This window comes from Canis lupus, chromosome 10 (genome assembly GCF_011100685.1).
Source record: "Canis lupus familiaris isolate Mischka breed German Shepherd chromosome 10, alternate assembly UU_Cfam_GSD_1.0, whole genome shotgun sequence".
NCBI lineage: Eukaryota > Metazoa > Chordata > Mammalia > Carnivora > Canidae > Canis > Canis lupus.
In genome coordinates, this window is record NC_049231.1 from 3,848,331 (window position 1) to 3,858,630 (window position 10,300).

The 10,300-nt window shown below is 34.6% G+C and overlaps 1 protein-coding gene across 11 annotated transcripts in view; it reads left to right on the top strand.

Annotated features, from left to right (window-relative positions):
- SLC16A7 (solute carrier family 16 member 7) overlaps positions 1–9,450 on the top strand; it is a 166,035-nt gene extending 156,585 nt beyond the window's left edge. For all 11 annotated transcript variants that reach the window (XM_038549852.1, XM_038549845.1, XM_038549848.1 and 8 more), the window contains 2 exons: positions 1,293–2,114; positions 5,779–9,450. In XM_038549852.1, the coding sequence (XP_038405780.1) occupies positions 1,293–2,114; positions 5,779–6,050 (1,094 nt within the window). In that variant the 3' untranslated portion in view covers positions 6,051–9,450. The remainder of the gene's footprint in view (positions 1–1,292; positions 2,115–5,778) is intronic.
- Positions 9,451–10,300: the final 850 nt, after the last annotated feature.

Below are 10,300 nucleotides of genomic sequence, written 5' to 3' on the forward strand. Positions count from 1 at the left end.
GGTTGAGGGCAGGTGGCATTAGGTAAAGAAATTTGAAAAAAAAAAAAGAAATTTGAACTTCTAAACAAAATTCCCGAGTTTTAATTTGGATTTTTCCATTTACAAGCCGTTGACCATAAGCTGCTGGTTTTCTAATTTATAAATTACACTTACCCTGCATGTCTCACGGGTCGGGGCTGTGGTACAATCAGAGAGCATACTGCCCTGTTACTCTCTAAGCATGTTCTTGGTTCCTTTGGGTCAGCTTTTCTACTCACAGAAAATATTTGTGTCAAAGGTTTGCAATAAGTATTTGTACTGAGAACAGAGTTGTCCCAGAGTCTAAACACTTAACCACTTTGCAATACTGTCTCAATTTACATTAACTGGTAAATTCAGAATTCTTACTTCTATAGCCTTTAAACAAATAGAGCATAATGCACAGGCTAAGGGGGAAAGAGAGGTACCTTATCTAGATCAATTTTATGTGCTTTTAAACAAATTTAATCTTAACTATTGCTAAATAATACCTTGGCAAACTATAAGAAGTAATTCATCTCCCAAAGCTGATACTCAGCACTGCCAATGGATTCCCTAGACAGTAGGAACTTTTGACTCATATAAAGAATGAGGTTTAATCCCTGAAATAAAACGTTTAAAGCAAAAATTTATTTTTCAGCCAACACACACGTGCATCTAATTGCATGAAATGTGGAATGTGAAAGATATACAGCATAACATTAATGTTGTTAATTCATTACTCTTGTTTATTTTTTGTACCGTTCTAAAAGAAATATTTCTGGAGAGACCCAAGATTTCCTTAAACAACAACCTTTATAATCTGTTCACTCTGTTGCACTCTTAAAAAAAAGAAGTGTTTGCATTTTAAATGCACTCTTGCCCACAAGAAAGAAATCTATTCTATATATATGTATATAGTTATAACACATATAAACATATATGTTTATGCAAATAGAGGATTAACTTATCTGTGGTATTAAGTGATTGTAATTATGAACTAATAATTGCATCCTAATTTCAACCTATTCTATGATTTTGGAAACATCAGAAATTCTTGGTTTTATTCTTGTGCTTTCACATGAAAGGTATATGAAGCTGTCATACTTGCCAAGCGTCCAGTTGTGGATGTTTATGCACAATTCCATGGTATTTATAATTATCGAAAATTACTACTTGCTTTTGCACTTTCAGTCCTGCCTTCCCCACTTGAATGTACATTTTGAGGAGTAATTTTCTTTTGTGAGTGACATATTGTGTTTGTGTTTTTCTTCCTTTTGTTCTGTTCTTTTTAGGTTTAGGTCTAGCCTTCAACCTGCAACCTGCCCTGACAATCATTGGCAAATATTTCTATAAGAAACGACCCATGGCTAATGGCCTCGCCATGGCAGGAAGTCCTGTTTTCTTAAGCACACTGGCTCCCTTCAATCAGTACCTTTTTAATACTTTTGGCTGGAAAGGAAGCTTCTTGATTTTGGGAGGTATATTGTTGAATGCCTGTGTGGCTGGGTCCCTCATGAGACCCGTTGAACCCAAACAAGTTACCAGGAGGTCTAAAAATAAAATTGGCATAAGAGTGGATGATGATTCAGATGTGACGAAAAGACTTAGGAAGAAACCAACATGGGAAAGAATTAATAAGTATTTAGATTTCTCCCTTTTTAAGCATAGGGGATTTCTGATATACTTATCTGGAAATGTCATTATGTTTCTGGGGTTTTTTGCCCCCATTATATTCTTGGCTCCCTATGCTAAAGACAAAGGAATCGATGAATATTCTGCAGCTTTCTTGCTGTCCATTATGGCTTTTGTTGATATGTTTGCTAGACCGGCTGGAGGAGTCATTGCAAATTCCAGACTTATCCGACCCCGAATCCAGTACTTCTTCAGTTTTGCAATCATGTTCAATGGAGTGTGTCATCTCCTGTGCCCGTTGGCAGAGGACTACACAAGCCTGGTGTTATATGCTATATTTTTTGGTCTTGGATTTGGGAGTGTTAGCAGTGTCCTCTTTGAGTCTCTCATGGACCTGGTTGGACCCCAAAGGTTTTCCAGCGCTGTGGGACTCGTCACCGTGGTGGAGTGTTGCCCGGTTCTTCTTGGTCCTCCTCTCGCTGGTAAGAATACTTCTCCTCCAGAAAAGCAAGAACCATAAGATGAATATATCTACTAGCCAGGGCATTCTTTGTAGTGTATGATGCGGCTTGTCATAATACATACTAATAGGCTAAAGGACTGTGAGTGTGTTAATTTCAGGTTTTCTTATGTATGTATTTTTAAATTTCATAAATAGTAGATTTTAGACCTAAATTTGCTTCAGAGCTAGGGGCTATGGACTTAAGAATTTAAGTTAGACTGATAATTAGTAACACAACTTTCAGGTGTTTACCCATATCCGTTGTTTTGTGCTTATAAAAATGTGTCATGATAAAAGTCCACTTTTGATTTTTTTATCATTGATGAAAATTTTATTTTCTGCTTATATTAAAATAGAGTCAATAATTTTAAATACTGCGACAAAAGGTCAAGATTTATTTTTTACTAGAGTACATTAGTTATATTAATACGTTACATGCCTAAGGGTAGCATACTTTTATAATATTGCTGACAGAAATATATGTATATATTTATACCTATGTATATTATGTATATATATACCCATATATGTACATATATACTCATATATATTTATATGTATATTAAATGCAATAAGGAAAAGGAATTAATTTTGAACAGATACATTACACATTTATAAATTATAGTGATTTTAAGATCTGAAATATTTTCAGCAATGTCTATGAAACTATCTGTGCTAAATTACACAGTAAGGAGACTAAGACACTTGTATAAGTGCCTTTTTGAAGGTAAGACTTTGTTCAGTCTTAGACTTTAATGTTAAAAATATTAAAAACAGTATGCGGGCTAGCCTTTCACAGTACATAGTTTTGGTTAATACTAAACTTAGGTATTCACTGAGGCTCTTGGCCTGACCCCTAGTGGTCACAGTAACTGCCAAGTTAAATGTAGATTTTTCCAGTCATTAAACTGTTACCTACATATCAAGGTGTCATTTTTTTTTTAAATTGCATTATAGTGAACAGTGTTGCATTAATTTCAGGTGTACAGTATAGTAATTCAATAGTCCCAAACAACAACAAATCATTTTGAATTGGGAAAGTTTGTATTTAATTTTCGATCTTAGAGTATCATTGACTTCTTGCCATGCTTTTTTCACTTGGTCAGGAATGAGTGGTATAGTTGTTGAATTTTTCTATCTACCAGGGCTGGCCTCTTGTATCCAGGACAGAAGTTTTGGGTGGTATATCTGTTAATATTGAATATACTAAGGCATCAAAACAATTTTTTAAAAAGAATGAAAGCCAGTCAGTCTGTTATCAGCCAATTGATTTTGTTACATAAGACAGGCACAGTTGAGCTACCTTTTCCTACAGAATTAATTTTATCAAATGGGTTTTAGAAGCCTATTCATTAGCAGCAAAGGTTTTAGTATCAGCAGAGAAAATTGTATCTCACCAGCCATGGTGGGATTAAAAAAATTAAGTCAGGTTAACAGATAGTGGGTGGACTCTAAGGATGTGAATGAAGGAATCTGATTTGACTATTCCTACCTGCACTGAGAACCTATATTAATAACATTTATATCAGTTTCAGTGATCTTGAGTGCTTCTTGTCTTAGTATTACCAAACCATTGCACCAGTAATGACAATGGCAAGAATTGATTTTGGGCTCCTTGTTGAAGTTCTCAACCCATAGCTGTAATAAATCCATTTTTTTTCATCCTATTTCTGCGACCCTTGATCCTTCTTGACTTTTGGACTGGCTTCCTCTCTGTTGCCTTTGATCACTGTTAGAATGGTGCCTGTCACACGTTAGGCATTCATCAAATACTTCTGAATGAATGAGTATCATTGTAGTTACTATTCACACAGTTGCTGCTGCTGCCGCCACTCTTGTTAGTAGAGCAGTAGGAGATAGAGTATGATTTTTAGTTTTGTTTTTTTTCAGCTCAGACTTTCTGTGCTGTACTCACAAGAGCTGAAGCTTTAGTTCTGGAAATCATATCTGGTTTCTTGATGATGCTAAAATACTCCCCACACATTTAGAAAGTATGTTGATATGGCAGCCCAAAGTGATACTAACTCTGATAGGGACGTAGACCTAATGTTTATGTATTTAGAAGTATAAGAATCATTGTATGAATAGAAATATTTGACTAGCACTAGAATGGAAATTTAAATTATACATTTTTGTTATGTTTATCTATATGGCACACTTAAATAAGCCGACTCCACCATTTAACTAATTAAACAGAGGACTTTGCTCAAATAGGCAATTTCATAAGTAGCTAAATTTAATACTGAGCCACTAACTAGATTCTATCCAGAATGAATGAGATTCTGATTAAAGAATCAGGCCTATATCAGAATCACCTAGAATATACATATAATAAATAATATAGATTTGTATATACTATCATTGTTAAGATTTAGGTACCTGCATAACCAAGAGGCAAAATTAAGTAAAGCTGAATTATTTTTACAAGTCAATAAACCAGGGTGCCTGAATGGCTCAGTTGATTGAGTGCCCGACTCTTGGTTTCAGCTCAGGTCATGATCTCAGGGTTATGAGATAGAGCCCCACGTCAGGTGTAGCTACATTGGGCACAGAGCCTGCCTAAGAGTCTCTGTCTCCCTCTCCCTCTGTGCGTCCTCCTATCCCCCGCTACTCTCACTCAAAAAAAAAAAAAAAAAAGTCACTAAACGTTCAGGTTATATGATATTAGGCTAGTTTTTAAATGTTCCCAATAATCAAATGTAATAAATATTTTCTTCCTGATTAGTCTGGCTTTAATAATTTAGAGTCAGATAAACTAAATTGCTTTTAGCCCAAAAAGTTATGGTCTGACTCTTAACCAAAAGGTGTGGTGAAGCTCTTTTGCAGAGTAGTTAAGAACCTGAGATTCAGGGACCTTGGTTAGACTCCTCATTCTGCCACTCACTGGCTATGTGGCCACATTCAGATTACTTCATCAGGCTCTTGTAAGGATTAAATTAGATATTACCCCATTTAAAAGTGTTTAGCCTAGGGGCCCCTGGGTGGCTCCGTCAGCTAAGCCTCTGTGTCGCTCAGGTCATGATCCCAGGGGCCCAGGATGAAGCCCTGCGTTGGGCTTCCTGCTCAGTGGGGATCCTGCTTCTCCCCCTCTCTCCCCTCGCACTCCCTGTTCATGTTCATCCACTGTCTCTCTCTCTCTCAAATAAATAAATTAAAAATCTTAAAAAGAAAAATGTTTCTATGCCTAGTGCTGGACATAGAAAAAGCATGTCAAGAACCTTAAAAAAGCCTTTGGGTCTTTCTTAAATAAAAAATATAATTTTTTCATTTTTATTGAAAAGCTTGGAAAGGATGAAGCAGTCTCAATGGTAAATATTAATAGATAAATATATCTAGATACACATAGATACAAAAAACATGTCTCACACATACATGTATTTAAGAATATATACCTACTTTGTCTTGGTTGTACATTTTTATTGAGGGGAATAGTCTTTAGTAAACTTAATATGCTGGTAATATAATGCTGTGTGTGTCCATAATTGCCTTTTCTATGCATATATAGAATTCATAATCTGTAATATTTTTTGTTAAAATCTCATTTAATATTAACTTAAATAAGAAATAAGTACATACTTTGTAGAAGAATTTATTGGAACATGTTATCATTTTCTGGTTGTTTTATTATGTTCTCTGTCTCTTAGGTAAATTGGTGGATGAAACTGGACAGTATAAATACATGTATATAGCCTGCGGAACTATTGTGTTCCTATCAAGTGTGTGGCTGCTCATTGGCAACGCTATAAACTACAGATTGCTTGCAAAGGAAAAGAAGCAGGAAGAAGGAAGGATGAAATCATTGAATATACCTGAATCCAAAGAGTCTGAACCCCTGAACAAATCTAAACCTCATGACATTGACATCAAAAGTACAGAAACAGGGAACAATCCCTCAGAAAGAGAAACTAATATTTAACAAGAATCACATCTCTGATTTCAGTGTTTATGACTTTCTTAGGAGTTTTTTTTTTTTTTTCAAAATTTCGGGAAAGTTTTTACTTGAAATGAGGAGTCATAATTAAGGATGGAGATCAGACTTTCCTCAATGGCAAATTTTTATAAGTTTGTTTTTTAAACCTTGTTTGGATAGTTAAATTCTGAGATTATGCCTATAAAAAATCCATGCAATGGGTTTATTTCCATTCATGACTCGGGCTGTCATGGTTAAAATAATTTTAAAGTCTTCCAGTGACTTCCAGTCTTGGTTATAGAGATCTGAATCCCAAACCCCTGGTTCAAGTAGTTAGAAGGAGTCTGTTTAATCCAATAAGAATACCCTGTCCAAATTTTATTTTTAGTGTTAAATGAAATTGAAAGAAAATGAATTTTCTTCTACTTGCACACACACACATCCACACTCACTTATATGTACACATGTGCACAAAGTATCCAGCAAACAAAAGACAAATAAGTTCAAAAAGAATATTATCACTTTTTTAACTTAAAAAATAAATACATGGAGAATGAAGACATGTGTTATATCAGCATAATACTTTATAATATAAATTTTGAAGATAAGAACATGGGTGAAAATGAGGATGATCTTAATTTGAAAATGCAACTAACTGAGTAAAAAAAGTATTTGCATATATAAAATAAATTTGAAAAAAAAAAACCCTCTCCATTTTAAACCATTATTTCTTCATACTGTTAGATTTGATTAATTCACGCACATGACTTCTTTGAGGATGAACATTAGTACCTGGTGCTAGAGAATAGAACCCTCCAATAATTCTTACTTAATATGTAAATCAAATTAAAAGCCTAAGTGACTCCTCACAATGAGCTGCCTTCATTGATTTTAAAAGGATTTTAGTTACTAATCCAGAAAGTAATAACCAGGGATTTCTTTTAATCAGAACTCAATCCAGACTCAACTGTCATACCGAGACTTCAAAATGGAATCTACCAGAATCCTGGTTGACAGGCTGACAAATAGGCCAAATTCTAATTTTTCCCAACATGTTGCAGCAATCAGAGTGTTACTGTTATGAATGATCCATCTGAGTAAAGCTGATTAAGAGTGAGAGGTGCTTATACTGAGCCCTCTAAATTCTCTCATTTCTCTTCCCTCCCTAAAATGCAAAAGCAAAACACAGAAATCCAAGCAGGCCTTTTGCTCAGCCACTGAAATTCCTCATGTTGCAGGAATGGCAACACTTCAAAATCCCACCCCCTCCTGATGAGACTTTCTGCTACCTGGAACCATAACTGGGAGACCGTTAGAAAAGGTTTCTAGAACTGGAAGCTGCATGTAACTTGGAACATACACTCGTGAGGGGTAGGCATAGTTCACCACACTATAGCAAGAAGCCCGCAACATTGCCGGCCACTTTCTTTTAGCAGTTTCTCATTTTCATAATGATGCTAAAACATCTGAGAACCTGAATCACCCTTGGATATAGAGGCATAAGATTTACTGTGTACTCAGGACTAAAAATACCATTTAGAGTAATACAGTACTTTTATACAAGAAAGGATTTGTGCCTTATGGCTAAAGTTATAAGTATTTACATCAGTAAATATGAGTTTAAATTAAGAGTATGATCAATGAAAAACCTTTAATGCTTGATTATTGAAGTGATGTTACTCTTAAGATGTCAAAAGGAATCTGCTGTTTATTTATTTATTTTTTTTTTTATTGCAGTGGAGGCAGGTGCTATCTTATTTTCTATGAGATTGTACCTGGACTCCAAGCTTTTGAGATAGTTGACATTAAGGATCTGATTTGTAAAATCTATGCACTGGTTAAGCACGTAGCTCCTATTTAGGAAGCTACATAAAATCCCATATTTCATTTAGCATTCACTTCTTTCGCAGATGAAGACGAATTTGTGTTTTTTTAAAAAAAATATTAAATAAAACCACTTGTGCCAATACCATAGGTAAATAAATCAGGCTAAATGTGGCAGTGTATGGCTGTTTTTAATTTAGTTTTGCCCAATCTTGAGTCTTGAATGAGCTACTCTCATATTATTAGTGCTTTTGTATTCAACTCTGACTCATCATAAGAAACGCAACACCATAAATTGTGTAGTAGCTCTCCAATCTTAAACATTTCCAAAATATGTATTCAGTTCTCTGAGGACACATATTTAAATTAATATACATATCAGATCCCAGGGGGAAATAAACAGCAAAGTAATGATAGTGGGGTATTGGGCCCAAGGCTTCAGTCCTTTTTGTCACTTGCTGGTAGAGACAACCTGGCAGGTGCATTCCAGTAACTTCCTCCACGGAAGGAGATTTATTTACTTATTGATGAGGTTTTTGTGAGGTCAAAACCAGTTCATATACGTTTTGTTGGTCTTTGGTCATCTTCATTAACTTTTCGTTTCTAACACTGTATATTAAATTGTTAAAAAAAAAGAAAGGGAAGTAAAATTGCACATTTCAAAGCACATCATATGTATACAGCCATGCCTAGCAGCAGCACCACACAAAGTGTCAAATTTGCGCACATATTAATTCCCATAGGAAATTTTGGAAACGAGAACATTCATATAGTCTAGAGAAAGTAGTATAGTTGGCCTCTGTGTCTGCAGTGATCGGTGTAGAACTAATTTCTACCCCTAGGGAATGACAGGTTTTAGCTGTTCAAGAGGTCATGAAGCAAAATCATAGTACACCATTAAAATTTCTTTTATTCCCATTTCCCCACTGGGGAATTGCAAAGAAGGGAGGTTATCAACCTGGGTACTAAAAGAATTCATGATCCCTGGAGACTTTAAGTATTTTTCTACTTATGGTAACTAGTAGTCCATGTTTTTCACAATTTAACCTTAAATATGCCTTCACTAATTTATGAATAGAATATTGGGTATAGACTTGTCCTGACCTGTCCCTACCCTCTTTCCTGATCCTTTTTTTGATTCCAATCAACACATGTCTAAGAGGCACTGGGTCAGGCTCTAGTGTGCTTCACATTGGAAGACATTGGAAGACATGTTTTCTCAATGTAAATTCACATGAGTTTCACTTCTTTAGTATCAGGTTCCAACTATCTTATCTCATGCCCCACCCATGGACACTAGAAAATAAGTAAAATAAGTTTGAGATATTTGAATGTACACTATAAAAATCTTTTTTTTTTTTTTTTTTTTTTTTACTCCTTTTTCTTCTGGCTGCACAAGACAATTGAGGATAACTGAAAAAAAAAAAAACCCGCAAGATGTATGTAAATGTAAGTTTTTATGTTGATAATGTAAAATGTAGAGATATCCTTAATCAGTATTGAAAATTATTTTCCATCCCAAAGTACCTTTTTAAAAATCCTCTTGTATGTGTTGCACTTTTAATAAAATTAAAAAGCATGATCATTAGGCTCCATTTAACGGGGGAGAAAGGGTATGAAGTGAGAGGGGACTAATATTTATATTGTGCATTTCGGCCACCTTTTAATATTCAAATTGTAAGTAGAGGCTGTTGGCCTGATATAACAGATGAAAGGAAACAAAACAAAAATCAGACATGCAAAGTTCAGCTAATTACCCAAGGTTGTAAAGTAGTATGTGACAGAACCAGAACTAAAATTCAGATTTATCTAAAAGCAGGAAGAGCCCCTAGGGTGTTCACTAGCATGCTGCTTTCAATAGAATCTATAGAAGCAAAGGTAGATAAAATATAGATAACAAAAAATTTAAACCCTATATAGTAAACCAATTAGGTTTAACTGCAATTTGTATTCTGATTTATTTAGTGCTCGTTAGAGACTGTTTGCTATAAACTGAATATATAATTTCAAGTTGCCTGCTTTTCTGGCCAATGTAAATTATCCCAAATAGTGGTAATGATTGTATAATAGCCATAATTGTTTTAATATGACTTTTTGCACAAAAATAATGACATATATATATGACTCAGGAATAATATATTTTCCCTGAGGTTGGATTTAGAGGAAAAATGTTATTTTCTTTATGGATAAGTAATTCCCATATTGCTTGCTACTTATTATGACTCAAGAAGTACTTTGTGGAAAACGTATTTAGAGTTACAGAGGTTCCCATTTATAGGATCATACAGCTACCAAAGAAAAAAAAAATTTTAAAGATTTTTATTTGTTACCAAAGACATTTAAAAAGATTATAAGATATAAATGACTTGGTTCATTTATATAGTCTATGCAGTATATATTTGTTTTCGTAATTGAATACAACTGCCCCTACA